The sequence below is a fragment of the Colletotrichum aenigma genome (assembly GCF_013390185.1).
Source record: "Colletotrichum aenigma strain Cg56 chromosome Unknown KSG_Cg56_contig07, whole genome shotgun sequence".
Taxonomy (NCBI): domain Eukaryota; kingdom Fungi; phylum Ascomycota; class Sordariomycetes; order Glomerellales; family Glomerellaceae; genus Colletotrichum; species Colletotrichum aenigma.
Genome location: NW_023500913.1, coordinates 1,436,023 through 1,463,630, shown reverse-complemented (window position 1 = coordinate 1,463,630; position 27,608 = coordinate 1,436,023). Strand labels below are relative to the sequence as shown.

The 27,608-nt window shown below is 53.2% G+C and overlaps 9 protein-coding genes across 9 annotated transcripts; 7 read left to right on the top strand and 2 right to left on the bottom strand.

Annotated features, from left to right (window-relative positions):
• Positions 1–2,778, top strand: matMc (Mating-type M-specific polypeptide Mc; the record flags this gene model as incomplete). The annotated part of the gene is made up of 5 exons (XM_037325914.1): positions 1–54; positions 111–188; positions 246–1,486; positions 2,224–2,325; positions 2,391–2,778. The coding sequence occupies 5 exons, from the start codon at positions 1–3 to the stop codon at positions 2,776–2,778; spliced, it is 1,863 nt and encodes a 620-aa protein (XP_037175097.1).
• A 940-nt stretch (positions 2,779–3,718) lies between these two features.
• CGCA056_v010666 (MutS protein-like protein 5) lies at positions 3,719–6,465 on the top strand (the record flags this gene model as incomplete). The annotated part of the gene is made up of 6 exons (XM_037325913.1): positions 3,719–3,938; positions 3,990–4,213; positions 4,271–4,855; positions 4,910–5,336; positions 5,396–6,408; positions 6,463–6,465. The coding sequence occupies 6 exons, from the start codon at positions 3,719–3,721 to the stop codon at positions 6,463–6,465; spliced, it is 2,472 nt and encodes an 823-aa protein (XP_037175328.1).
• Positions 6,466–6,914: 449 nt separating this feature from the next.
• CGCA056_v010665 (uncharacterized protein) lies at positions 6,915–8,190 on the top strand (the record flags this gene model as incomplete). Its single annotated transcript, XM_037325912.1, has 5 exons — positions 6,915–7,425; positions 7,483–7,599; positions 7,665–7,999; positions 8,099–8,122; positions 8,188–8,190. The coding sequence occupies 5 exons, from the start codon at positions 6,915–6,917 to the stop codon at positions 8,188–8,190; spliced, it is 990 nt and encodes a 329-aa protein (XP_037175329.1).
• A 265-nt stretch (positions 8,191–8,455) lies between these two features.
• On the top strand, positions 8,456–8,893 carry CGCA056_v010664 (uncharacterized protein; the record flags this gene model as incomplete). Its single annotated transcript, XM_037325911.1, has 2 exons — positions 8,456–8,497; positions 8,567–8,893. 2 exons carry the CDS (start codon positions 8,456–8,458, stop codon positions 8,891–8,893), a joined length of 369 nt encoding a protein of 122 aa, XP_037175098.1.
• A 206-nt stretch (positions 8,894–9,099) lies between these two features.
• Positions 9,100–9,647, bottom strand: CGCA056_v010663 (uncharacterized protein; the record flags this gene model as incomplete). Its single annotated transcript, XM_037325910.1, has 2 exons — positions 9,100–9,544; positions 9,598–9,647. The coding sequence occupies 2 exons, from the start codon at positions 9,645–9,647 to the stop codon at positions 9,100–9,102; spliced, it is 495 nt and encodes a 164-aa protein (XP_037175321.1).
• Positions 9,648–10,620: 973 nt separating this feature from the next.
• Positions 10,621–11,159, bottom strand: CGCA056_v010662 (uncharacterized protein; the record flags this gene model as incomplete). The annotated part of the gene is made up of 2 exons (XM_037325909.1): positions 10,621–11,041; positions 11,155–11,159. 2 exons carry the CDS (start codon positions 11,157–11,159, stop codon positions 10,621–10,623), a joined length of 426 nt encoding a protein of 141 aa, XP_037175095.1.
• Positions 11,160–13,179: 2,020 nt separating this feature from the next.
• pab1 (Protein phosphatase PP2A regulatory subunit B) lies at positions 13,180–15,050 on the top strand (the record flags this gene model as incomplete). Its single annotated transcript, XM_037325908.1, has 6 exons — positions 13,180–13,223; positions 13,334–13,374; positions 13,486–13,583; positions 13,638–14,289; positions 14,357–14,952; positions 15,027–15,050. 6 exons carry the CDS (start codon positions 13,180–13,182, stop codon positions 15,048–15,050), a joined length of 1,455 nt encoding a protein of 484 aa, XP_037175326.1.
• A 1,230-nt stretch (positions 15,051–16,280) lies between these two features.
• ada1 (AMP deaminase) lies at positions 16,281–21,494 on the top strand (the record flags this gene model as incomplete). Its single annotated transcript, XM_037325907.1, has 6 exons — positions 16,281–16,469; positions 16,525–16,550; positions 16,637–16,997; positions 17,060–17,648; positions 18,363–21,069; positions 21,125–21,494. The coding sequence occupies 6 exons, from the start codon at positions 16,281–16,283 to the stop codon at positions 21,492–21,494; spliced, it is 4,242 nt and encodes a 1,413-aa protein (XP_037175323.1).
• A 1,799-nt stretch (positions 21,495–23,293) lies between these two features.
• sla1-0 (Actin cytoskeleton-regulatory complex protein sla1) lies at positions 23,294–26,901 on the top strand (the record flags this gene model as incomplete). Its single annotated transcript, XM_037325906.1, has 4 exons — positions 23,294–23,491; positions 23,540–24,899; positions 24,959–26,821; positions 26,876–26,901. 4 exons carry the CDS (start codon positions 23,294–23,296, stop codon positions 26,899–26,901), a joined length of 3,447 nt encoding a protein of 1,148 aa, XP_037175638.1.
• Positions 26,902–27,608: the final 707 nt, after the last annotated feature.

Here is a 27,608-nt window from a genome sequence, read left to right as displayed (position 1 = left end):
ATGCCATACGATCATACCTCTCCGTACTCCCACCGCGGACATGAGAGCCAGATGGTAAGTAGCAGCCACGTCAAACGCGCTAGAAGATGGACCAAACTGACCTACTGAAGCACTCGTACAACCACACGGCCTATGATACCAGTGGTGGCTCACTCTATGGACCGCTCTCCGGAGACCTAAACCATCAGGTGCGCAATCAACGCAGCAACAAGTGCATGTGAAGTAGCTCACAAGTCTTTTCACAGCCCTACAGTACCCCTGACACATCACCGCCGACGCCCTCCCGTGCGTCTGATGTGCTAACAACCCGAAGCGGACTCAACGTTCACAAAGGGCCTTCTATCAGCAAGCCTCTGGCAACCCGCACTGGCCGCGTTGAGAAATCAACCCCTAGGAAGAAAAAGGAGCGTGCCAAATCGTCCAAGAAGGTTGACGGGCTCCAAAAGCCACTGAGCGAGCTGGCGAGAGAGCAGCCTCAAGTGCCCGTGGCTGACATCGAGGCCTACGTCCAGCGATCGGCGGAAACACGATTGAAAGAGGTGGAAGAGAGCAAGACGCCCGGTAGGATCAAACGGCCCATGAATGCATTCATGCTGTATCGCAAGGCGTACCAGAACTTGGCCAAGAGTCTTTGCACGCAAAATAACCACCAAGTCGTATCTCAGGTCTGCGGTAGCGGCTGGCCCTTGGAGCCTGAACACGTCCGCGATCAATTCAACGAGTGGGCTAAGATGGAGCGAGCTAATCACCAGAAAGCCCACCCGGGCTACAAGTTCACACCATCAAAACCGAGGCCCAAGGCAAGGGACGGAGAGGGAGATTCCGAGGAGGGTGATTTGGAAGATCTCGAATGGGGTGCCAGCCGAGCAAGCTCGAGAAGCAGACAGATCAGGAAGCCGGGAAACGGTCGCAACGATGCGCCGGCATCAATCTTCCACAACTATCCCCCGCTTTCAGGCAGCCCGATGGGTCTTGGAGTGCAGACTCAGTCCATGTATCACTACAGCAACCCTGGCAAGCCTCTGCCAGCACCGTACAGCCAGACGGGCCTTGGTGGGCAGTACTACCAGCAGAGCGTTCATCAGCGACAAGACGCCACCGGTTTCGTCGAGGACGTTCTTATCAGAAAGACGCCATCTCCGGCAATGGGCTACTCCGCACCACCCATGGATGGCCGCTTCGACGGTATGAGCCAGTACGGACCCATGTCCCACCACGACGGCCTCGAGACCATGATTGATCCGGGTTTGATGGGCCATGGAGGTCATCCATATGGTGATCCGTATGGGGATCCCATGCTGGAGCCTAGATGGACGAACCCGCTTGGCTTCGGCGACGGCAGACAGGACCTGCTCGATGGTCTGTCAGGTTATGACGAGAATCTCATGCATGATCCGCAGCTTCAGATCCTGCGGGGGCAAGAGAGCAGCTGGAGGGTGGAGGAGCTTGAAGGAAGCCACTTCAACAACTGGATAGACCAGCCAGAGTGAGTACAACGCGATACAGCACGTTGTGATAGGTGAATGTCGCGTTTCCAGCGTGGAATGAGCTGGCAAACCATAAATGTACGGGTTGCGGGGAGTTTTCTCTCGTGCTTGGATGGCACGTGACTGTTTTACAGGTGGAGTTTGGATCAACATGGAGATTAGCATTGTATGACACCGGTCGAACCCCCGGAGCAGAGTAGAAATGACTTTACACATCTGCGACCAGGTTGAGGGCCTCGTTGCGAATATGCTTTGCAAGTTGGGCATTCCTGTATCCTTGACCGAGGCCTAGATGGTGGCAAATGTGGCGCATATCTACTCATTGCCACTGATGGAAGCCGATATCCGTTCCTCAGTCTCATGCACGGCGGCCGCGAACCACCAGGGCGCATCGAGTTTAGAACTCAAGGCTTCTGCATGGGCGTTGCGACGCGTTGGGGGCCTGTGGCTCACCAATCGATGTTGAAGGGCTAAGGTATCATGTAACGGCCGGCCACTGCCCTGGTCGAAACGTAACTCGAGGTTCCAAGACATCGTATTCGTACATTTTCCAGCGGCGTCTGAACCCCCTTAAGTGCATAATCTCTGTTACAGCCGCACGGCTCATAGCTCGCTTAGCCTTATAACGACTCATGTCCGAGGTAAGCTAGATACCTACTTACCTATTATTATCTGATTTATACAAATGCAAATGCTGAGACCTGCGCCTTGACTCCATCTTCGCCCACTGCCTCAGGAAGCTTTCGCTTGACGCCATACACATCACGACGCATGAAGATACTATGACGTGGATTTCCCGCTCTATTGCTGCCTTTGGGCTTGTGTTGCTGGGTCACGCGTGAGTTCGACCATGCTCGCATTCTCCGCAGCCGTTCATGACTGACGTCGTATCCTATGCAACAGTTGCTATTCAGCCCAGGAGCATACGGCACTACAATCATTCCGAGCCGTATCGCCTTTGTCTTCGTCACCTGATTCAGCCACGACCTCGCTACCCGCAGACATCACGATCGAAACGGCAGTCGCGACCATTATCGTTGTACTGGGACTTGTGCTGGGTGCCCCGAACCTTCGACCGATTCAATGGCGCGTCTGGGCTGGCAAAATCGAGAGGGAGGGTGAGGCAGGGTTCCTCAGTGGCAGCGGTGAGGTTGAGAAAGATTACTTGGGCAACCCCTTTCGAATTCTTGAGAGCCGGCCGGGCTTCGTCGATATCAGGAAACAGAAGGGCGACTTCGCCAATTGGGCTAAAGACGACAAGAAGACCCAAGCAACCACTGCCTCGTCATGAGAGCAGTCTGGTTTGTAGATATCTGGAAGCGGTCACCACGAAGTATTATGGATCTTCTTCTCGACCGGACTAGACCACCAAATATGATACTAGGGGACAATTGATTCAACAAAAACGCACGTCACGAACTAGCCCTGGTTCTTGTTCGACGATGTATGTGTAATGTCGGATGAATGGACATTCTTGGCCGAACGATGTTTGCGATGTGGTTGTAATACTCACCGCCTTGCCCTTCCGCATGTATGAGCTCAGGCTCCCTAACGTCTGGCCGTCGCTTACTTCCTCAAGGGGTGCACCTTCCTCGTGCGAGACGGAGATGCATGGTTGGGGACCTGCACCTGCCACATTTTCTTTTCCTTGTTGCAGTGAGGCAAGTACGTGACTGCCACGCCCTTTCCAGGCCACCGCTGCCAAAGTTGAAAACTTCTATCCTTCTTCCCTGAGGGCGTCTGATTTTGACAAACAACAACATCGTGTTCTCCTCTACTCGCTGCCTCCATCAACCTTCGATCAAACCCTCAAGAGTGCTGCAATGTCTGCCAGTGGCCCGCCTAGTTTCCACTCTCAATACGGTCAAGCTCGTTTGAGGAGCAGCTCGAGCAGCAAGTCAGGACTTCCGTCCATCTTGCGAGGCCCCTCTCAGCACCGCCAGCGACGCAGTCCCAGTCTTGCCGGGCCAATTCGTACTTCGCCCATTTTTCCTACTCCACGGGGTGCTCACTCAGTACGCCGCGGAGACCGGTCGAGTCAGAGCGTACGCGCTGCCGCATCAGTTCAGATTTCGGCTTTGCAACAACACTTGCCTGATGATGGTTTTTCATCGTCTCCGACTAGAAGTCTGCACCCCGGGTTTTCGGCGCAGCCACGCTTGCCCGCTCATGGACAGTGGCCTTCTTCCGGGGAGGCAGCTGTTCCAGAACACTGGTGCGATGAGGTTGTCATGGCTGTTGATGTCAAGGACAAGGGTGCTCTTGGATGCGCCTACTACAGGACTTCTGAGGATACTATCTATCTACTACGCGACGCGCCCGGCACCGGTTTGCTTACTTTCATCAACTTTCTCATGGTTCATGTTGAGCCGACGGTGGTTGTGTTACCTCTGAAGATGCCCGATGAGGTGGTTCGTTTCTTCGAAGAGCACAACATCGTTGCCCGTGAAGGTAGGTTCCTCCGTGGCGATACTGCGGAACAACGCTCAATGCACGGATTAGACGATCCCGGAACTGAGCGCTACCTCCTGCGAACTGTCGGCTCGAATGAGTTCAACCACCAGGCCTCCATCGATAAGTTGATAGACTTGCCACCTATTTGTTCGGGGCCAATTGTGGTGAACACTGCTACCGGTCGCTCGCCGAATGACGTCGCGCAAGGTGAGTGTCGAAATATCAAGCTCATGCGCCTTGGCTCATTCGTCGACCTCGATTGCTTTTCATCAGTAGGTTCAAATTTCGATTCATCAAGAGGCGAGCTCTGGTGGGCTGACACCTGCCAGATTGGGTGTGCCGGGGCCGTTTTGGGTGAAATCGCTCGCATTGGCAACGCTGCTGATGGTCTGTTAAGGGTGCCGGTAGCCTCGATTCAGATGTTTGCCCTTTCGGATTCTATGCTGGTTACCGATGAAACGATTTCTTCGCTCCAAGTTTTCCAATCCGAACTTTATCCGAACAGGTTGATGTCCGGCTTGGCCACAGCGGGCTCCTGCTCAAAAGAGAGCCTGTCAGTTTATGGTCTGTTTCATCCCTTCGCAAGCACTCCTCAAGGGAAGGTCAAACTGCGGCAAATGTTCTTGCGCCCTTCACTCAATCTTGACACGATCCGTGAGAGGCAGAAAACTGTCACGGTCCTGCTTCAGTCCGACAATGCAGAGGCACTCGAGAGTGTGTGCGGAGCCCTGAAGAAGATTCAGGATGTACGAAGGCCTCTGGAACAGTTACGAAGAGGAGCAGATATCCCAACCGTAAAAGCCATTGGCCGTGGTGTTTGGTGGTCTTTGACTCGATTTTCGATTGCTGTTCTTCAACTTCGAGATGCCATGCTGCAGTTGCAACACGCGCATGGCCTTGCTTGCGTACAACAGGTAAGTTCTCTATAAGATTAGACATCCCTTCAACCTGCTAATATGTTTTATTAGGTTCTTTCTATTATTCCCGCTCGTGTTATCAAAGGCGTCGCTGATAAAGTCGACTCTATTATCGATTTTGACGAAGTCAAGGCTAGCTCGAGGATTGCAGTGAAGCCCCATGTCAACGTGCAGCTTGACAAACTAAAGCATGACTATCAGGGCTTGGATTCCCTTCTGAACGATATACGCAAATCAATGTCACAAGAACTCCCTGAATGGGCTCGGCCATATGTCACTGGCTGCGTCTTTTGGCCACAGCTTGGCTTTTTCACGGTGGTCTCTCTTCGCCAAGATGGCACACCCGCGTACATGGGACAGGAGCTTTATGATGACAGATGGGAAGTTATGTTCATCACCGGGGGTAGCGTCTATTTCAAGAACCGCCGCATGGCAGAACTGGACGCTCAACTAGGTGACCCCTATTCGGGAATCGTAGGTACGTACGTACTGATGTTTTGGCACCCAACGAGAAGACCTGGTTAAGATTTGGCGAAGACCTAGAGATACAGATTCTTCACGACCTCGCCTGCGAGGTTCTTCAACATGCCCCCGTCCTAAATCACGCCGCGGATGCGTGTGGCGACTTCGACTGTTTGGTGGCTTTAGCACGGGGGGCTCGGAAGTATGGTTGGACGGCTCCAACGATGACAACCGACAATGTTATATCCATCCAGGGCGGACGCCACCCGCTTCAAGAACTGGCCGTACATTCATTCATCGCAAATGATTGCATGCTGGAGGGGGGTTGCGGTGACCCTCGAGGTCACCATGGCGAAACTACGACACTCGTCATTACTGGGCCCAATCATTCTGGCAAGAGCGTCTGCATCAAACAAGTCGCTCTTATTGTCTACCTAGCCCATATTGGAAGCTTCATCCCGGCAAGTTTTGCTACGATAGGAATTACGGATCAGATTCTCACTCGCATCTCGACGCGGGAGAGCGTGTCACAGAAGGAAAGCGCTTTTGGGACTGACTTGAGACAAGGAGCCTTTGTCATGCGGCATGCTACTCGCCGGAGTCTCGTCGTGATTGACGAGTTCGGTAAGGGCACTACGGCCGACGATGGAGCCGGGCTTATGGCAGGACTCATTGACCACTTCACTGCGCTCGGTACCGATGCGCCTAAGGTACTCATAACTACGCATTGTCATGAGATTTTCGAAGGCGGATACCTGCGAGACCGGCCAGGTCTAACCTTTGCTTATATGGACGTGCGTCTCGACCTAGCTGCCCCAATAGACGACCAGGTAGTTTTCCTTTACGACCTTCGTCTTGGAAGAAGCACATCTAGCTTCGGTAGCAATTGCGCGGCAATCAATGGGGTCAGCAAAGCCGTAGTTGAGCGAGCGGAAGCGATTATACTGTTGTTGGCGCGAAACGAAGATCTTGGGGCAGCGTGTGCCAAATTGGATGACGAGGATCTGGCACGTCTCCTAGAGGCCGAGGCAGTCGCCAGGAACTTCATTCAGCTGGCTATGGGCGATAAAGTCGAGGCTCCAAGGGAGGTATTGGGGCATTTGCTGTGGCGAGGTTAACATGTGTTCTGTGCGCCCTGGTAGTAGACTCTGTCAGTGATTTGACGAGGGCTTGCGGATAGAGAGCTGTATTCATTAAGCAAAGCAGATTGTCGGCTGTTATAAATATGAGGTTCGGATGGCGTGATGAAAATTCTCCAGACGAAGCGGCTGGAGACTGCTTAAGTTTACTCCCCTGTCTTTGTCTAATGCGGTTTGCACACTGTCCATCGCAATTAGGCGCCGACGGTTTTAACCGCCGGGAACCAACACAACGTCGCCTGCATCCCGGAGAAACTCAGCAAATCAAACGAGACAGCGCAACAGGGTCATTTGTTTAGCCACGATGCTCAGCGGCAGGGCGGAGATATCTGCTTGATCTGACGAGAGACAGCTCTCGATGAGATTTTCCCCCTCCGAGATATTCCACGTCCTCGCCCATTTCGTTCGCGTCGCCTGACACTTGACAACTTCCTGGTCATCATCCCCACGCAAAAATGGCAGCCCATACGCCAAGGAAATCGCCCATCAAGTTTCATGACCTTGACCAGAAGGATGTTTACGACAAGGCTATGGGTGAGACGGATAGTGAGAAGGCCCGTAACTTTGTTGTTGAGTTCAGCCATCAGCAAGCCACCATAGCCTTCGACCTGAGCGCAGATGATTTTGGCATTCTTCTGGGTCACGAACCACCCGACGGCGTCATACGGTGGATCAACGTTTGGTCACCAAGTACACAGCGTCCAGCTGTTGAGTGCATTGGCACTCATTATAGCTTTTCACCGCGACTTCGGGCTCTCATGACGTCTGCTACGAAGGCATCTGTGGCAGAAACCACGACTTCGGTCCAGCGTGTTAACCACGCGGATGTTGAAGCTGGATCCGTATCAACGGAGGCTAAGAGTGCTTCGCCAAATGACGCCCGGACACAGATGTCGGAAGACACTGAAATCTATCACCTAGTCAAGGAAACAATGAACTATACCTCCATAGATCATGGAAAGCAATGTATGTCGTGAAACATGTGTCTCCGACGCTTCAAAGGGGCCATTAACCAGTCTTTAGTCCTTTGCATTGGTGCAAACTGGCTACACCGTCGACCAATCAACCCTAGGCATGCGGAAGACAAGGCAGGGTTGCTTCCGCCAAAACATTGGTCATGGCTCACGCTTTGTTCGAACTGTAAGTCCTGCATCTGAAGTGGCCGGAAAGTTGACGTCTCGCGGGCATCTTCTGACCCTCCTCAGCCGTTGTCTTGTCATTGCATGAGACACCGCCATATGTCTACCCAGGAGATGCGAAACTGGCAGGTGAAGAGTTAAGAGGCATGCGGTCCAACACCATGGCGGTGCTTCGCCAACTGTCCAAACACGGTGTCGACGACTACAGCAACAACGTCATCACACTTAAATCAGTCAGGCAAGCGTTGCCTACTGCAGGGCCCGGGTGCAATGCCGCACGAGAAGGCTCAAGTAACCTGTATTGTACACCCTTCCAACGATTGAACATCTTCATTCCTTTGGACTGTGCTGAAGAATTGAAATATAGGTTCTTCTACCTGTTCGAGGACTATTCAGGGGCGGTACCGGTGCTGGCAGCTTCACGCGATCGAATCCACAGTCTGGCAAGTACCAACCAAGATGCGCAAATTTGCACGCTTTTCTGACCATGTGGATCATAGAGAGAGAAAATTCTTGCAAGCAATGTAAGTGATTTAGAAATGCTCCGCCATCCCTCGGAGAGTTTCTGCAAGCTGACGTATAGGCAGAGTAGGAGAAGCAAGTTGAAGAGCGGTGATGTTATTCGACCCTTGCACACCCTCAGGAGGGAACTTCGCCAGCTTCATCACCTGTTTGAGAGCTACAAGAGCCTCATAAGGCGCATCTGTAGACCTAGATGCGGCGACGGCCACAAGCAATGTCCCTGTGCTGCCTTTGAGTCACTAGGCGGCTTATCGGATGAAGTCAAGATATCTTCGTCAGCAAGGGGTCGCTTTGAACGACTCGAGGATCGGTTGCAGTTGTTGATGCTGAACACAATGCACGAGCACTTGGATGAGCTGGACGCTTTGTCAAATACGGTAGGCTCTCATTATGCCATACAATACAATGCGGCTATCGAAAGCTTACGGAGATACTCCATCTTTTAGTACTTCAACCTGACGGCTCAAAAGGACTCCCAGGCCACCGCCCGTCTAAGCAGGAGCGCCACCCTCCTTGCTAAGCTGAGCGTTTTCTTTCTGCCCATAAGTTTCATGACTAGCTACTTCTCCGTTGAGATACCAGGCCTTGTAGAACACTACACACCCAAGATGTACTGGATCTGCTTCGCTATCATTGCTGGCCTTTCTTTCCTCAGCCTATTTTTCTTTAGCCGCATGTTGGAGTTTGTCATCGACATTCTTGAGGCGTGGACGGACTCTGTGACGAGCAGGTTTCTTGGAATACGGGAACCCGTTGAAAGGAACGACGACTAAGGTAGTGACGTGGTGAGGGGTGCGGCGATGGTATCGTGGAAGCAAAATTTTGGTATCGTGGTATCATTGTCGTATCATTTACTCTTGTGTCCGCAGCGAAACTCCAGTACACAACCTTCAGATGAAAAGCAGAGGAGGGATCTCATGTCACCTGCCCTAGGAAACTCAAGAAATCATGTCAACGACGAGTTCATCTGCAGTGAAGTTCATCGCATGACGCCAAAGACGGCGACTCCGATGCCGGCAACCATTCCAGCCACGGAAGCTGGTGTCGGCCGGGCAGCCGCATTTATCACGACTCCACCCACTGTGGTCGTCTGTGAGCATTGGTCGTATGCTATGCCGTGGCAGGCGCGAGAACTAAGACTGGCGCAAATCGGCGTGGCGGAGGTTCCGACGTCCACCCGGGTGGCGGCGACGGTGGTGCCGCCTCCACCGGGGATGACGACAGTGACGCCGAAGCCTGTATCGCCGTCCAGCTGGGTGACGCAGCTTTCATAGTTTCGGGAGCACTGCTGAACGGCGTCGGAGCACTCGCCTCGGTCAAGGGAAGTGGCGACGAACGGGAACGGGAAGTAAGAATTGGGCACGTATGAAACGGCGGTGGGAGCGGCCGGTGCCGTTGTCGGAGCGGCGCCGGTACAGACAGCTCTGTCGGCATAGCGCACGTTAGTTCTCAACGCTCATATGGCTTGCATAAAAACAAGAGTTTGCGCTTGAGGTCATTCATACCCAGAGGGACAGCAGGCTGCATTATTGCTGTCATCATATGCGCAGAGCTGCCCCGTCGCGCAACAGACGCCGTCGAAATCCTCGCCCAAGGAACTGGAGCAGAGACTTGTTCCAGCAGGGCAATCCTGGCGCCTAAACAGCAATGCTTCGCCAGCTCGGTAGGCGGCAGTTGGGACTGCAGACTGGGTTCGGGTCGGAGTTGGGTTGGCGGTCGCAAAGGATGGATCTGTTGCAAACAGCAGCATAAGCCGCTTCGTCCAAATGGAGACTTTCATGTCGGAGGTTTGTATGTGTGCTAGTTGCCAGCGACGGCGTTGAGGTTGGATCGCTGTGTGGTTTCCCCCGCTGGTATCCAAGGTTTCTATCCAAGGTAGGTTATTACGGTACGACAGCTTAGTAGGTGCAGAATGCAAGTGAAGCAGCGTGGGGTGAAGTGAATCAGGCCCCAAAGGAGATGGGAGGCGACAAGAGAAGGAGGCGCCGGGTTACTTTCGTCCATAGCGAGGAAAGCCGCAATGTTTTATTTCTCCAGGTCCTAGCTGCCCCAATACGACGTTAAAGCCTGTCCACATGCATCACCGGCTCGTCGCTAGGCACGGGTATCGCACCATCCGGACCTTCCCTGTTGGTGTGATTTTGACGGTCGGGTCCATATCCGTACTTTGTCAGCTAGCCCTGGCAGAGGTCTCCTCCGTACGGTGGGATCGGCTGCGTCGGGCAGTGTGCATCGTATCAGGGAGACGGCCAACCCCAGCCCTGTGCATGCCTCCTGGGTGGGATGCATGCATGCGCTCAGCAAGCCTGTGAGAGATAGGGCCAAGACGATTGAGGGGGGTTGGGCTTCGCTGGCGGCTGGTCGGCGGGCAATTGGGGAAGATGGACATTCATCCGCATGATGTCATTGGACCATGCCGAGTTGGCCCAGCAACCACCACCTCTCACCGCCGCCACCCTCTCGTCCAAGACCTTTCACGTCCCTCTCCCTCGGTGTCGTATTAACCGTGTGGTCCCCGAACATGCGCTAGAATCTGTCTGAGCCGCTGGAGCGCCTTCATATCGGTTCTCCCCTGTCCCTGCCCATGCTCCCGCGCCTTCTCGACTTCCTTTTGGGCCTCTCGGACGAGGGAACCGAGATCTCCCCAGACCTCGTCTGTGTAGCTCGTAAAGACGTCGCGCCAACTGTCCATCCACAGCTCCTTTGCTTGTTCCGGGTCAACATTGCCAAAATGATGTTGGATTTCAGCAAGGTTGTCTCCCATCAAGAGGTTGGGCTCAAAGTCAAGAAGCATGGTCCAACTCGAGCTCTTTCCTTCGCTGGCGCCGAACAATGCCTTTCTCAGTGACGACTTGGTGCAAGTGGATACAGAGGACTCCTCACAACTGTCATTGTCATCGAACATATGTAGCTCGCTAGGCGCGTCCAGAAGATCCCTGACCTGTTGGCCATCTCGAGCTTCTTGTTCACTTACGGCTGATTTGACACACAGTTGAGAGGAGATCAGAGCCTTTGGTTGTCGAGGTCGACTCACGTCATCTGGACCTGCTTGGGCGTCCATAAAGTCGACGAATTGATGTTCGGCCACACTAGATGAGTGGCGCGACTGAAGAGATGTTGGCCTGGAACCAGACCCAACGGTATTCTCATCATGATAAGTTGCCGTGTGTTCTTGGTGAGCGAGATTTTGCGCTGCGATGGCCGGCCACTGTGGTTTTTCTGTGCTTTCGCTGGGGAGGGTGGCCCACCGACTTGTCAACATGTTTCGAGACAGACTGGCAGCTGAAGTGGCCAGGCGAGAAGTGAAAGATCCGTTTTCTGATGAGCCGTGACCTTGCTGATTGTCTCGTTGGTCTTGGCCGTCGTCTGGAGGCAGCGATGAAAGGATGGGCTCCTTTCCTTTGCCTTTGGAGTCAGGTGCAGCTGAATGGTCGTCTTGGATCATTGCAAACGAGCATGGGTTTTTGATTTTCTTCCCCTCTTTCTTCTTCTTTTCAATTCCCTGAGGGGTAACACAAAAGCGGCAGGAAGACTTTATGGTCTCATGAATTCCCAGGCGACGCAGTTGGGCGAACGCCAGCTGGAAAACGTAACCGAGGTTCTCCCTCTGTTTAGCGTCTGGATTTTGCAAAGCAGCACGTGCCTAGCCGACCCAAAACGGAAGGATAGTATGTTAAGCCCCCAATCTCTTAAATCACCACAGGCGATGCTAGTAGTCTGTATGCTGATGGGACCATAAATCTACACAGAAACTCACTGCTACCTATAAGGAATACATGCTTTGCGTCCATAACAATATTGGGCATTTAGCTAGTAAGCTTTGGTAAGGATACATGAACTCAATATTTGCGGTCTCAAGCACAGTGTAAATCATTCCACAACATGTGGCAGCATGGCTGAGTGGTCTAAAGCGCTAGACTTGAATTACAACAATTCAGATATCTAGTACCTTCGGGTGCGCAGGTTCGAACCCTGCTGCTGTCGTTCACCAATGGAGTTTTGTTGTTTTTTGTTCCTAATAAACACCCGCCCGCAGGGTACCGTAACAAGTGATGAGCCTAACGGCCCTACGCGTGGTGAGGAGGTAGGAATTCGACACATCCTACTCAATACCACCTATCTATACTCAGGTACCTCAGGCTCTCACCTACCTTATTTATTATGTACCTAGAGGCTGGGTGGTTTGCAGCGTCAATTATCCACCCATGTGTCCAGCCCAACCTTACCTTCTTCCTTCCTTCCTTACTTACTTACTTACCTAAGGCGTCTTCGCATCACCTCTATCTGTACGTACGTACCTAAGACACCTACCTACCTCCCACGCACACACCACACACGTACCCCAACCTCAACCTGGCGCATTCTTGCCGCACCCTGTCTCTTGACTGCCCGCATCTGCGATACCCCCCCTCCCGTCAATACCGTGCACCGTCCTACGCCTTTTCCAGGTCGCCAGACTTTTGAATCCTAACTTCTGCTCCTGCCTGTCGCTGCATCTGACGAAATCCAGACGTCTGTCGATTTTGCAAATCCAATCTGCACTCTACCAACGACGTCGGCTGGGTACGCCTTCTCACCGTCCAAACCATACCGAACCGAACCAAATCACGCCAAACCAATTCAATTTAGGCCACAGCAACCAACCATCTACATCCTTCTTACCTGAGCTTGGTCTCCTCCCTTCCTCTTCGTTTTGCTCGACCGCCCAACCCCGATCGTCGACTTCGTATTCTTTTCTAGGCTTTTAGCAACGCAGTTCGCCCGCCCGCCACAGTTGCCCCTCGCTCTTGTCAGCGTCTTGCGTGTTTTTGCACCAGTTGCGCGCCCCCGACTCGACCACAGCCATCAATCATTGCTCTACCTTATCGCCTCCTGGGCCTGCTTGTGTCGATCTTGTGGCCTGTACCAGCCCTATCAGTCTGCTCCCAACGCTGAACGACAGCATCCCGTCTGCCACACGCCTAGAGCTCGCTCTGCTCTCGACGTGCCCCGCCGCCTCGCTTGATTCCGAAAAGCCCCATATACCATACGAAAGCCTCTCCGGAGCTGGAAAGCAAAGATGGTGGACAGTGACACGAACTCTCCCACGTGGAAGTTCACCCAGTATGTATTCTTCTTCCCCATTCATCCGAGATGCATCTTTGCCCACTTCCATTCCCTCTTCGTCACTTGCCGCGCTCTCGCTTTGGGTGATTGCTCACATGGTACAATAGGTGCTTTGGAGACAAGGGCGATGTGGAGGACATCACCGAAGGTGAGCCGTAGTAAAGGGCCCTCCAGCGGCCAACATGGCAATTCCACACCGCTCAGCCGCCGCTTTCCCACTCTGTCCAGGTTCCGTTTGTCTGACGACGTACTCTTCTAGCTGATATTATCTCGACGGTCGAGTTCGATCACACGGGCAATTACCTCGCGACAGGAGACAAGGGTGGAAGAGTTGTTCTGTTTGAGCGAAACGAGACGGTGTGTCGGAGCCAACTGCTGTTGACCCTGAGCCAGGCTAATTACCTCGAATAGAAAAAGACTTGCGAATACAAGTTCCACACGGAATTCCAGTCTCACGAACCCGAATTCGACTACCTCAAATCCCTTGAAATCGAGGAGAAGATCAACAAGATCAAGTGGTGCCGCCGCCAGAATGCTTCCCACTACCTGCTCTCAACGAACGACAAGACCATCAAGCTGTGGAAGGTCTTCGAGAAGTCGCTCAAGGTTGTCGCGGAGAACAACCTATCCGATGACTTAACGCCCGCGAATATCGCCGGTGGCGGCGGTGCACCAAGACAAACCCCAGCCCATCGCTTCAAGAATGCGGAAGATCTCATCATGCCTCGTCTTACCCACCACGACACTGTTGTTGCTGCGGTGCCCCGCCGAACCTATGCAAATGCTCATGCCTATCACATCAACAGCATATCCGTCAATAGCGATGGCGAGACCTTCATCAGCAGCGATGACCTCCGCATCAACTTGTGGAACCTCAACATTCAGGATCAAAGCTTCAACATTGTCGACATCAAGCCAGCCAACATGGAGGAGTTGACTGAGGTTATCACTGCTGCCGAGTTCCACCCGTTGAGCTGCAATTGGTTTATGTACGCGAGCTCGAAGGGGACCATCAAGCTTGCCGACATGCGGGAGAGCGCTCTCTGTGACAGACACGCCAAGCGTATGTCTGCCTCCTTCCTGCCGATCATAGTCTTACTGCTGCTAACATGTTTTATGCCCAAATCCAGTATTTGAACAGGAAGAAGACCCGTCCTCTAGGTCTTTCTTCTCCGAAATCATATCCTCTATTTCCGACGTGCGCTTCTCCTACGATGGCCGCTACATTCTGTCGCGCGACTACCTCACGGTCAAGATCTGGGATATCAATATGGAGCGCCAGCCAGTGAAGACTATTCCAATTCACGAGCACTTGCGCCCACGCCTCTGCGACACGTACGAGAACGACAGCATCTTTGACAAGTTTGAGGTTGTCTTCTCAGGCGATGCCAAGAACGTCATGACTGGCAGCTACAACAACAACTTCATGATCTACCCATCCGACCCCGAGAAGGAGGTTGAAGTTGTTTTACAAGCTGACAAGTCTGCATTCAAAGCGAAGAAGGTCGGCGTGCCGACACCCATCAACTCGTCTACAAGCCCAACCGCCACCAACGGCGGCAAGAAGGGAGGTTCTCGTGCTGGCAGTCCTGCTGCTGGAGCCGGCGGCCAAGGCCAACGAATGCGCAAGGAAACTGATGCCGACCAGATCGATTTCAACAAGAAAATCCTGCACATGAGTTGGCACCCGTTCGAGGATAGCATCGCCATTGCAGCGACGAACAACGTAAGCATCTCCCATGGATGGTGACGTCAATATTGCCTCGGATATCGTCGCAAGCTAACAACCTTCCTCCTCAGTTATTTGTCTTTTCTGCACTATAGAGTCAGTCAATGGATTTCAGGCACTGGAGGTCTATATTTTGCGAGGAAGCTCATGGACGGCACATGGCGCAGCAAGGCGTTTTGCAGACGCGGATAGAGGGCGTCGGTTTCTTCGACAAGGTTGACTTGAGACGATGCTTTGCTATCCGGCATCTGTGTCTCGGCCTTGGTCGGCTCACACCACCGCCATTATTGCCATATAGGGCTGGGAGGTCGAGGAAAGCAGCAGTGCAGAAACTGTTGGACACCGCAGGCCATCATGCAGGTGCTTCGGTAGAGGAGAGACGGAAAGGCGCCTGGGGAGAGACAGATATGAAAGAAGCACTACTGATAGATGGGCTCGCTGGCCATGCAACGGTTGGCGAACCCTCCCTGATTTCCGCAACAGAATTGAAGGCAACGAGATTCTCACATGGCTACGTTTATTGTCTACTATCTGGACTCATGAACTGAAGCTCCTGATGAGATGGATAATAGGTATGTAGCGTGATACACTGCTGTGATCACCTACTTTGTGTGGTATCGCGTGTGAAGGACGAGTTAGCCAGGATAGGCAAGTGGGGTCAACCCGCAATCACTTGCAGCGCGCGCCGCGATCTGTCCCTCAGCGTCTGGCAATGGTGCCGTCATGTAGTAGCACTTGGACAAATTGCTGGTCGATACTCCGACATCGTGGATCTTTACGGTTACGTGTCTAGCTAGGTACTAAGGTACGTGGGACATCTTGGCCTGACGCTGGAGATGCGCGATACGTTCGGATAGGTCAGGCCGGGAAAACACTACCTAGAGGAGGGTAAATGTATGCCCCTAGTAAATTGCGCTCCGACTCCTTTTCTTTTTCCTTTTTTTTATTTTTTATTTTATTTATTTAAACGAAAAAGGTGGTGAGTATCTAAGTAAGATAAGGCAGGGTGGCTGGCAGGTGTACGTACTTAGAATTAGACAGTGGAGGTAAGTAAGTAAGGTAGGCGGGTGGGTAGTGTGCCTTAAGGGACGCTGTGAGGTGCCCAGGACTGCACGGCGAGCTTTGAGTTTCGCACCTGGGCCGATTGTCCAGCTGTCATTGGTCACGTCTTGTCTTGCCTCCTAGATACGCTGCACGTTTTACACTCTGACTGCACTCCAACTCCAATTTGATTCTAACAGGCTCCGATAGCCTCAATGAACTCGCCGGCGACAACTCGAAGACGCGGCCAGCCGCAAGGCACTTCATCGCTCCCGTCGGAGAAGATGGACACCAGCGTCAACGCTCGAGCTCCATACAACAAGTTTGCTAATGGCCTGACCTTGAATGGGCAACAGTCATCAGACGCCGAGAAATCCTTGCAAGGCGCCAGCCGCATCATAGTCGGCCTCTTTTCTCAATGGATTGCCGTCGGTGTCATGCTTGGCCTGATCTTCGGTGGATGCTGCTCTAATGTGCGCTGTCATTGATCAAAATTGATTCGGCCTTTGCTGACTTCGTATCGTCTAGGTCTACGCCCTGGAAGCTATCATCAAGTAAGTGTCAATTAGAAATCCAATTCACAGTCACTCCCTCCTTCGTCGCCTGGTCCTGCATGTCGCTCACATTTTGTTCCTGTTAGGGTCGAGCCTTCGAGTGGAACACTGTTGACGTTTGTACAATTCCTCTTCGTAGCCGTAACCGGCTACGTTTCGCAATTCGATCGATCGAGACCACCCTTCTTCTTACGACAGAACAAGGTGCCCCTGCGACGCTGGCTTATCAACATTGTGCTCTTTTTCAGCATCAATGTGCTAAATAACCACGCTTTTAGCTACGATCTCTCTGTCCCAGTCCATATCATCCTGCGGTCCGGGGGCAGCATAACGACAATGATCGCCGGCTCTCTATACGGGAAGAAATACTCGCGTATCCAGATTGTGGCTGTTATTCTGCTCACGCTTGGTGTAATTACTGCTGCGTGGTCGGATTTTCAATCCAAGGTAAGGCGCAAAGACAAACTAGATGATACAGAGATGAATGGTAACACATTACATGATTGCAGAGTACAACCAAGTCAGCTGGGCAGAGTGAACGACCAGCTTTCGGGACTGGTCTGATTATACTTTTCGTGGCACAGGTCCTATCAGCTATCATGGGACTGTACACCGAGGAGACGTATAAGAAATACGGCCCACAGTGGAAAGAGAATCTGTTCTACTCCCACTTGCTATCTCTGCCGCTCTTCCTACCCTTCATGCCGTCCCTCGCCCGACAGTTTCAGCGTCTAGCTCACAGCCCGCCTCTATCTCTGCCGATGCTAGGACAAACATCTGGATTTACCCTTGGTGAGGGTTTGCAAGGGGGACTGGCCAAGCTTCACATTCCGAGCCAAATTGCGTACCTCGTTACAAACGTCCTGACGCAGTACGCATGTATCCGAGGCGTCAACCTCTTGGCTGCTGTTTCCTCAGCACTGACGGTCACAATCGTGCTGAATATTCGCAAGCTAGTCAGCTTGCTCCTCAGCATTTGGCTTTTTGGAAATCGTTTGGCGGCGGGCACATTAATCGGGGCTGTGATTGTGTTCGGAGCAGGAGGGCTCTACTCCCTTGATTCAAGGGCCAAAACCTCAAGAGTGCAAAAAGGCGCTGGTAACACTTCGACTTCGTGACTTAGACATGGGCAGCGTATAGAATTGTACACAATGAGGACGAAATAGAAAGGCAACCCAAAATCCGCAATGTCGGTACTGCTCCTGTTCCGGTGTAGTCATTCGGATAACGATGGTGATAACATTCGGTTTCGCTACGCTGTCGAGTTACTTATGGCTCTGTGCGACATTGGTCATGCTTTTAGTTTTTCGACTGCCGTTCGCCTTTCGGCTGCGAACACATATATTAGGGTATCCGTCGTAGTTACTTGTCACCGTACAGACACAATTTTACCCCGGTCGTCACATTCGGGACCCCGCCACTGTTCAGGACTCACTCTGCAGTTCCCGTCCGGTGCGTCATCCTGTGTCGGAGGTCGGAGCCGACCGCGACCCCGCATTTATTTGATGCAAGTACTCGGTACAATAGTGCTCCCAGACCTTATCGATAGGACCATCGCTGCCGCTCAATATCTTGGTTTTTTCCACCTGTATTTCTCTTCTTGGGGGGAAGAGGTCTGCAACAGAACGCGGTGCGGTCTGAACAGCGTCTCGTCATGGCTGGTATGTACTCTTCCCCTTTCCGAACGCGAAAGTCGTGTTCCACGCTGGTAAGTCGTTCCCTCTCCAGCGACCGTGGATAGATCAATCGACACCCCTCCATCCCCCGAGTCATCCACGCCGGCCTTTCTTTACTGACATCACACACGACCAGACACCGAAGATTCCTCCCTAGACCCAACCTCTGCCTCGACTTCACCCAAGCGAGGCAACACATTCTCGCTTCATGACCTGGACACGGATTCCGAGGGTGATCTAGGCGCCCATGATTCCCGAGGTGACACGGGCTCCGAAAGCTCAGAGGAGCAAACCAAAGGCGACGCATCATCAGTGAACACCCGCCCTGCCCACAACGATAAGAGTCATGATGAGTCACGTCTGCAAGACGGAATGCTTCCTCGTGACCTTCCCACTCGCACCGCTTTCTACGACCCTGTTGCTGAACGCCAGATGAGCCAAGCAGATGCCAAGTTATTCTATCAGAGGAGCCAGGTTGGCCAATTACGGACCGGCAGTGGTGTGTGGTCGCAAGGTCACTCCACGCCCCATGGGAGCCCTGTAATTGTGGGTTCAGACCCTCGTGATGTTTCCGCGGGCGCGAGCGCGGGCACAAGAGGCATCGATCAAGCTATGGACTCTTCGCCATTAGGCCAAGAGAAAGGGCAGTTGAGGGGGAAAACCTCGGCTCGCGAAGACTTGATGCTGCCGGACCCTTCACAGCCGCCTGGGCAATCGGTCGGCGGAGAGGAGGCCCCCCCTCCTCGAAATAACCCCTTCCAGAACGATATGCATGATATCGCGCAAGAAGGAGCTCAAGTGAGTACGAGTCACCTGTCTGACGCAAACCCGACGATGTCCAGCCAGTCTGCAGCTCTTGGTGTTGCTGCATTCTCAGATACAGACCCTCATATCACGGCTGAGCTCAGCTCTATCTCCAAGAACATCCAAAGTATTGTGCACCTTCGAAAGAGGTACATCGGACTGTCCCTCCAAGGCCCCGATGATAATCCCAAAGACGACGCATCTTGGGCGATCTATCCCCCACCTCCACAGCCAGCCTGGGGCGCTGAACATGCACGAGCAGCTGGATCAACAGACGCAATGAACAGCTCTGCTAATAGTCTAACCGGAAGTATGGTCATGTCGTCGACAGCGGCAGGTCCGGAACTGGAGCCAAAACGGACGATAAAGAAAAGAAAGCCGGGCCAAGATATTGGGGAGGATTTCGATATGAATGATCTTCTGCCACTGCCCGCAGTTGACACAATGACATTCAAGCTGGATGACAGTGGTGTCTACCAGGTCTTCGACAGTGAGGATGCTCAGGCGAGTGGTGCCCCTCTCGTTCGTGTCCCTACTATTCGCGAATTCTACATGGATCTTGATCAGATCTTGAGTATTTCCTCGGATGGTCCTAGTAAGAGTTTCGCATTTCGTCGGCTGCAATATCTTGAAGGCAAATTCAACCTGTATGCGCTTCTCAACGAGTACCAAGAGACCGCGGACAGCAAGAAAGTGCCCCACAGAGACTTTTACAACGTGCGTAAGGTCGACACACACGTTCATCACTCTGCGTGTATGAACCAAAAACACCTTCTGCGTTTCATCAAAAGCAAGATGAAAAAATGCCCGGATGAGGTAGTGCTCTTCCGCGACGGTCGGCATCTTACCTTGGCAGAGGTGTTCCAGAGCATTAATCTTACTGCTTACGATCTGTCCATCGATACCTTGGACATGCACGCACATACGGATTCCTTCCACCGCTTCGACAAATTCAACTTGAAGTACAACCCAATTGGCGAGTCCAGGCTCCGAACAATCTTTTTGAAGACAGACAATTTCATCAACGGACGCTATTTGGCCGAGATCACCAAGGAGGTAATTGCTGACCTGGAGTCAAGCAAATACCAGATGGTCGAATGGCGCATTTCCATCTATGGCAAGTCACTCGACGAGTGGGACAAATTAGCGGCCTGGGTCGTCGACAACAAGCTCTTTTCTCACAATGTTCGATGGCTCATTCAAATTCCTCGTCTGTATGATGTTTATAAGGCAAGCGGACTCATGGACACATTTGAGCAAGTTGTGAAGAACGTATTCGAACCTCTGTTCGAGGTGTCCAAGGACCCATCAAGTCACCCAAAGCTGCACATCTTCCTGCAGAGAGTGATTGGCTTTGATAGCGTCGATGATGAGAGCAAGGTTGAGAGGCGTCTGTTCAAGAAGTTCCCAGTGCCGAAGGTATGGGACTCAAAACAGAACCCGCCATACAGCTATTGGATCTACTACTTGTTCTCCAATATGGCCTCGCTCAATATCCTCCGACAGCGTCGTGGCTTCAACACATTTGCGCTCCGTCCACACTGCGGTGAGGCAGGGGATAGCGAACATCTTGCCGTTGCCTTGCTTTGCTGCCACAGCATTAGCCACGGACTGTTACTGCGCAAAGTCCCTCTTCTGCAGTACATCTTCTACTTGGAGCAAATAGGTATTGCCATGTCGCCTCTAAGCAACAACGCCCTGTTTCTTGCTTACGAGAGAAACCCTTTCTATCAATACTTCCGCAGGGGTCTAAATGTCTCCCTGTCCACAGACGACCCTCTGCAGTTTGCCTTCACCAAAGAGCCGTTGATGGAGGAATACGCAGTGGCCGCCCAAATCTACAAGTTGGGCTCCGTGGACATGTGCGAGCTGGCAAAGAACTCAGTCAAGCAGAGCGGGTTCGAGAACGCAATCAAGGAGCAATGGTTGGGACCTAACTACAGCTTACCCGGCAAGGCAGGCAACACCATGGTGAAGACGAACGTCCCGGACCGCCGAGAGGAGTTCAGATTTCAGACGCTCATAGAAGAGCGTGACATGTAAGTGCGGCCCTTACGTTACGAAAAGTGGCATTGAGACTAACAAAGGCGTCAGGCTTCGCAAATATATTGCGTACGGCGCCAGGGCGTCTTCGGATTCAATGACAAGCGCCGACAAGCAAAGTACTGCTCAGGCCATCATAGCCGGTCAGCACGGGGCTCCGCGCGAACACCACAGCGGAGGACTCGGAAACGCTTCTGTAGTCGCGGGTGGCGAGAAGTCTGAATTAGACGCGTCAAGCACTAGGGCGGTCTTTCGGGATGATGTAGTCGGTTCACCTGCCAGCCTGCCTTCATCCAAAGAAGCACCATGGGCAGTAGATGCCCACAATTTAAGCCAGGATCCCAAAATGTTCCCTGGTGTCGTCAGCCGAGGACAGGGGGGCGGCAGCAGCCAGACCATCGAAGACAGGCACTCGTCATAGGCGGTCCGTCGCGCGCTGACGGACGAGGCCTTGAGATCGCTCACAATGAGCACAGCAAAATGATGGACATGGAAAAGGAAGCAGGCCGTACTGTGAGTTGACAGGAGGAACACTGGTCTGAACGTTGAGCATCTGTAAGGCATGAAATAGCACATGGATTACCCTCCAAAGTGACGGTGCCAGCATGATGAGGTTCCGTTTCTGTTACCCCTCGCAGTGTGGCATATTTGGTAATGCGACGCGATGGTTGGTCAGGCCATTTGGCATACCAAAAATGGTATTGATTGAGCATGCAGACCACGGAGAAAACCGACCCCGATCGTGGAAGGAATAGGTAATGAAGACGGAGACGAGCGCGAGTTTCTTCTCTAGGCACAAGTATGGAATAGGTGCACCAGTAGGGTAGAGCAGCGGAAACGGAAACGATAAACCTTGATTCCGGTCTGTTGCTGTCATTTCTTCAAGCACCCTGCCAAGGAGGCCCCGCAGTGCCATAATACCTACATGCGGCCCCCCTGCCCACCACCACTGAAAAAAAGCACCTTACCTACCTCAGGTACGTGCCCATGCAGGACATCTGTACCGCAGTAAAGTACCTACCTGACTTACCCCCGGATATGTACCTACCCACAAGATACCTACGTAAGTACGCACCTGCAAGGTGACAGAAGGTAAAGAATGGGTAACGTGGTAAGGCACCTAGGTAAGGTAAGGTAGGTAGGTAGCGCGGTCAAACAAGCAAACAAGGGGGAGGTGCCTGAATCCCAGCCCCCAGGTTAGGCCTCTGATGACTTGACTGTCCGCCCATGTGGCTGTGGCAGTGGCGGTGGCCGTCCCTACCAAGTCTCGTTGGTCTTCATCTCATCCCGTAATCACTAACTACAACCAACATCACGGCAGGTTTCGGTTGCCGACCAGCCTGCTGCCTCTGTCACCAACATCACCACTCCTGCCATCTATACCTCTGCAGGTAGGTAAGCTAAATTTTACTTCCCGCATGCTCTGGGGCTACTTTGCTCTCCGGCCTGTCGCTGCCCTGCCTGATCCGATTCCAAAACGTCCAGCCCTGCCCGGCCTTCCTTACATCACCGCCCAACGCAAGCGACATACCACAATCTCCCGTCAATCGTCAACTCCGGCAACCTGCACCTCCGCCTTGACTCCCAGTCACCGCTGACAATCTCTCGCGAGTAAATAGAACCACGCTATCCAGAGTCGGTGCTCTATACACTCTTTCATGACTTGTAAGCTTTCCTCACCCGCCTAGCCCTGCATCATCGCATCGTTGCTTCGCTTCGAGTCCCCGTCTGGATATTCATCTTCCCGTCTCCTGTATCCCTCCCAGATACCCTTAGCTACCTTAAGGGTTTTTACGTTCGCCTGCTTCGCGTGCCTTCTCCACTCCTCGCAGCAAACCTGGCTCTCTCCCGGCAATCCAACATAGCTGCGATAGAGGATCTTGCTTCTGCGTCGTTCAGCACCTGAGTTAATTTTAATCGTCTCTCCTGAACCAGCAGCATCCTATCTCGGTTTAGTATTTGCGAACTTACTGACAACCTCTCTGTCGATAGGAGACATTGCATACGATCCAACCGGGCTCCCTCTGTTTCAATCACCCCATCTCCGGGGTCGCCGGCACCGAGCTGCGAACCCTCCCACAACAGCGCCGGCCCTGCCAACCGATCAACAGCACATTGGCCCCATCCTCATGCTTCCCGCCTTACCCGCCTGTCAACAAACTCCGACCGATTTTAACATCACATACTAGTCGCTTTTCCTCAGCCATCCAGGCCTGCACCATGGGTTTTTCAGGGGTCTGTAAGGCCATATATGATTATGCGCCTCAAGCCGAAGGGGAACTCGCCATCAGTGATGGAGATGTGCTTTACATACTAGAAAAGAATGCCGAAGACGATTGGTGGAAAGCCAAGAAGAAAGCCAGCGCTGATGATGAGGATGAGCCCGAAGGTTTAATCCCAAACAATTACGTTGAAGAGGTAGTGGCATCCTGTCTTTTCTGTGCTGTGCTGACATTGTTGTTGCAGGCTCAACCTATTGCAAAGGCTCGGGCATTGTATGAATATACACGTCAAACTGACGAAGAACTGTCCTTCCCAGAAGATGCACTTATCGACGTCTACGACACCTCAGACCCTGACTGGATTTTGGTTGGTCTGGACGGCGACTATGGTTTTGTTCCTTCCAATTACATCGAGATGGGCGAGTCGGAAGAAGCCGCCCCTCGGCCCTCGCCGCCCCCAGCCTTGCCGTCACGCTCCTCCATGCCTCCGGCTCCTGGGCCCGACAGCAACTCAGAGCGTCCAGAGTCGGCGTATTCTGCGTCCAGCCCACAACCGAACAATCCTGCGGCGGCATTGGCTGGAGTTATTGCTGGACGCTCCGCTCCTGCTCCCCGTGCTGAGAGTCCTCCGATCTCGCCACAGTCCCCTTTGTCAGAGCCTTCCGACGAGGAGCATGTGAGAAGTCCGGCTTTGCCAGCACGGCCCATATCTCAAGTCGCGCCTCCGCCAGCGCGCATATTGTCTCAGAGATCGATAGACACGCATCTGTACGACAATTCTCCGGAGGTTGAGGAACCCCCTTACCGTGCACCCGGCGGTTTCCACATGTACAACATCAATGAAATGGTGTCTGTCATGGGCAAGCGCAAGAAGATGCCCACGACGCTCGGTGTCAATCTGGCAACTGGTACCATCCTCATTGCTCCAGAGCGTGCTCAGGACGGGCCGTCGCAAGAATGGACGGCCGACAAGATGACGCACTATTCTCGTGAGGGGAAACACGTCTTTCTCGAGCTTGTACGGCCAAGCAAAAGTGTAGACTTTCACGCAGGTGCCAAGGATACGGCCGAGGAGATTGTCAGCGCTTTAGGCGAACTAGCTGGAGCTGTTCGGGCAGAAGGCTTGAGAGAGGTCATCTTAGCTGGAGCTGGGAAAGCCCAGAAGAAAGGGCAAGTTCTGTATGATTTCATGGCCCAGGGTGACGACGAAGTAACGGTCGCAATTGGCGATGATGTTGTTATCATCGATGACACCAAGAGCGAGGAATGGTGGCAAGTCCGGCGCGTCAAGAACGGGAAAGAGGGCGTCGTTCCAAGCAGCTACATTGAGATCACAGGCTCCATTACCCCGCCGCCCAGCAACACCGGAATCAACGCTGCGAAATCGACTGTCGAGCAAAATCGCCTCGAAGAGATACGGTTGACAAAGGAAGCTGTCAAGGCGGCGCAAAGAGACAGCTCACAGCAGGTAGGGCCAGGAATGCCTCTACCTAAGCGAGGCAGCAGTCTTATGGCAAGAGAAAATGGTAATAACTATGGGCAGCGGAGTAAACGCGAAAACGGACGTGGCGAAGGTAGCGGTCAAGGCCGTTCTGGAAAATCAAGTATGTCAGGGCCCCATCTAACTAAAACTGTCCCCAGTAAGACTAACAACACATCGCAGAGCCGGATCCTTCCAAGGTCAGGACATGGACCGATCGATCGAAGTCTTTCAGTGTCGACGCGCAATTTCTTGGGCTCAAGGATGGCAAGATCAACTTACACAAGATGAACGGCGTCAAGATTGCGGTTCCGGTAGCCAAAATGTCAGTGGGAGATCTTGAATACGTGGAACGCATTACCGGCATCTCGTTAGACGAGGACAAGCCGTTGTCCAACGTCAAGAAAGCCAGAGCGGCCTCTCAAGCGGGGGCAGCACGAGACTCAGCCTCCGGCGGAATTGGTGCATCGGTTGGCCCGCCGCAGAAGCCCGAGTATGACTGGTTCCAGTTCTTCCTTTCGTGCGACGTCGCCGTAGGCCTGTGTGAGCGTTATGCGCAGGCATTCTCCAAAGACTCTATGGATGAGAGCGTTCTTCCCGACGTGGACGCCTCCATTCTACGCAACTTGGGTCTTCGCGAGGGCGACATCATCAAGGTCATGCGCACGCTTGATCAAAAGTTTGGCCGTGTACGAGGGGGTGATAAATCTAGTGCTGAAGGAGACGGCGGCTCTGGCGGTCTCTTCTCGGGACCCGGTGGCGCTTTGCGTAACAATACAAGGAAGGGCCGGCCAGCACCTGCTGTTCAGACAAGCGACGTCGTGGATCCGAAAGCCTTCGCGCGCAAGGAGGATGGCCCGGCTGAAGATGCTTCATCAAAGTCGCCGTCGTCGGCTCCGGGGCCTACGCCTGGCCAAAAAAGCGGTTTCGACGACGACGCATGGGACGTGAAGCCTGCGAAGCAACCACAAGAACCTGCCGCGGGATCATCACCGATACCTCCGGTACCCGCGGCTACCCAACCTCCTACTCAGTCTGTGCAGCAGCCTGTGTCGCAGCCTGTGCCGTCTCCTCAAGTGCCGGCCCTCACCGGTTCTATGCAGGAGCTATCTCTCTTAAGCACGCCTTTGGAGCCTCAGCGGACTGCCCAACCTCCGGCGCACAACTCTACCGCAAGTCAGCCGCTGACACCGGCGCAAGCTCCCCAGCCAACGGGGGCGACTCCATCCTTCTTTGCTACAGTCCGGCCGAACGCTACCTCGACGCAGCCGCCGCAGCAGCCAGTGCAGCGACAGAGACCAACTCCACCTGCTGCAACATCGAGCCAGGGTATACTGATGCCTCCGCCTCCTTCTCGGCCGTTGTCAGCTCCTCAGTCGGCTCAGCCGAGCGCTTTTGCACCACCTCCCTTGGCTCCCCAGATGACGGGTTTCCAGACGCCTGTTGCGCCCCCGGGTCAGAGCATGAATGAGATCAGCCAAGCACGTTTGCAGCAGCAGTTCGCAATGCAGCAACAGCAACAGATGGCCCAGTCGCAGATGAATCCGTATCCTGTCCCCCAGCAGCAACCTATTCCGGGCGTGATGGGCTTCAACGCCGGCATGCAGCAAACAGGTGGGCAGTTTATGCAGTCCATGCAACCGATGATGACCGGGGCCACCAACCAAAGCCCTTTTGCCGACCCTCAGCGTCCAAACCAATTCAATCCGATGCAGGCACAGCCCACAGGTTTCCCTGGGCAATTCGGGAATAACCAGACATTCAACCCCCAGGCGACTGGTATCAACTCATTTTTGCCTCCTGCAATGGAGCCCCAGAGAACGGGAGCTCCTGGCTTCCATTCTCAGCAAACAGGTTTCCAGCCCCAGCAGACCGGCTTTGGTGGGTTCAATAGTCTGGGTGGTGCAAGCTCGCTGGCTGCTCCTGTTCAGCCGTTGCAGCCACAAAAGACAGGGCCGCCACCTCCGGTTCGATTTGGCGTTACGGGAGATGCCAAGAAGATAATGGCCCAGCCAACCGGACGGCGGGCTAACCTTTCGCAAGCAAGTAAGTTGACGTACTTTGCTGAAGCCCATGTTTGCATTCTGACTGACTGCATAGCTCCGAACAACCCTTTTGGTTTCTAAATGTACATGCATTCACATACCTGATAGCCAGTCTGGTCTGGTCCAGAGCGAGTGCCAAATTCTGGTTGTGTTTGCCTTTCTGGACACACCATACATAGCATAGGTGCACTGCAAGTATGTCTGCTGTCGTCATTCTAGCGTCTTCGCATAGATGTACTTAATACCATTTTGCGGCTTGTCAGACGTATTGTCAAGTTCCTGTATGTTAGAGCCATTTCATTAAACTGTGATTTGCGCCTGCAGGCTCTGCTTTCTCATGCCCAATCCTAGCACACTTGGTGGGAAGGCTCGCATGCATGAGGTCGTTCCCCAGCGATAAGTTGCCGAAATCAGTACAAGCAGACCGATTGCACCCTAGCGACTGTTTTCACCTCCTTGGGAACATTGCATGCGTATGCTAAACTCCATGAAATCCGCGGGAGAGCACGGTTAGAGGCTGTGGATTGAACATGAGATCCACAAGCAGGAAGGAGTCGCCAGGTGTCCAGAACTTCAGATAGTCGCAAGTATTGAGAAAACGTACATTTATACTCAACTCCGTGCTCGATCCCATCTAAAGCAAGAACGCGCTTTACTACAGCAAACGACAGTACAGTACGCCGGTCATTAGATTTAATCATGCACACCGTTACACGGACGCACGACTCTCTAGACCGTATGCCTGCATGCCTTCCTCAAGTGTCATAGCCAGGCAAACCCGACTGGCG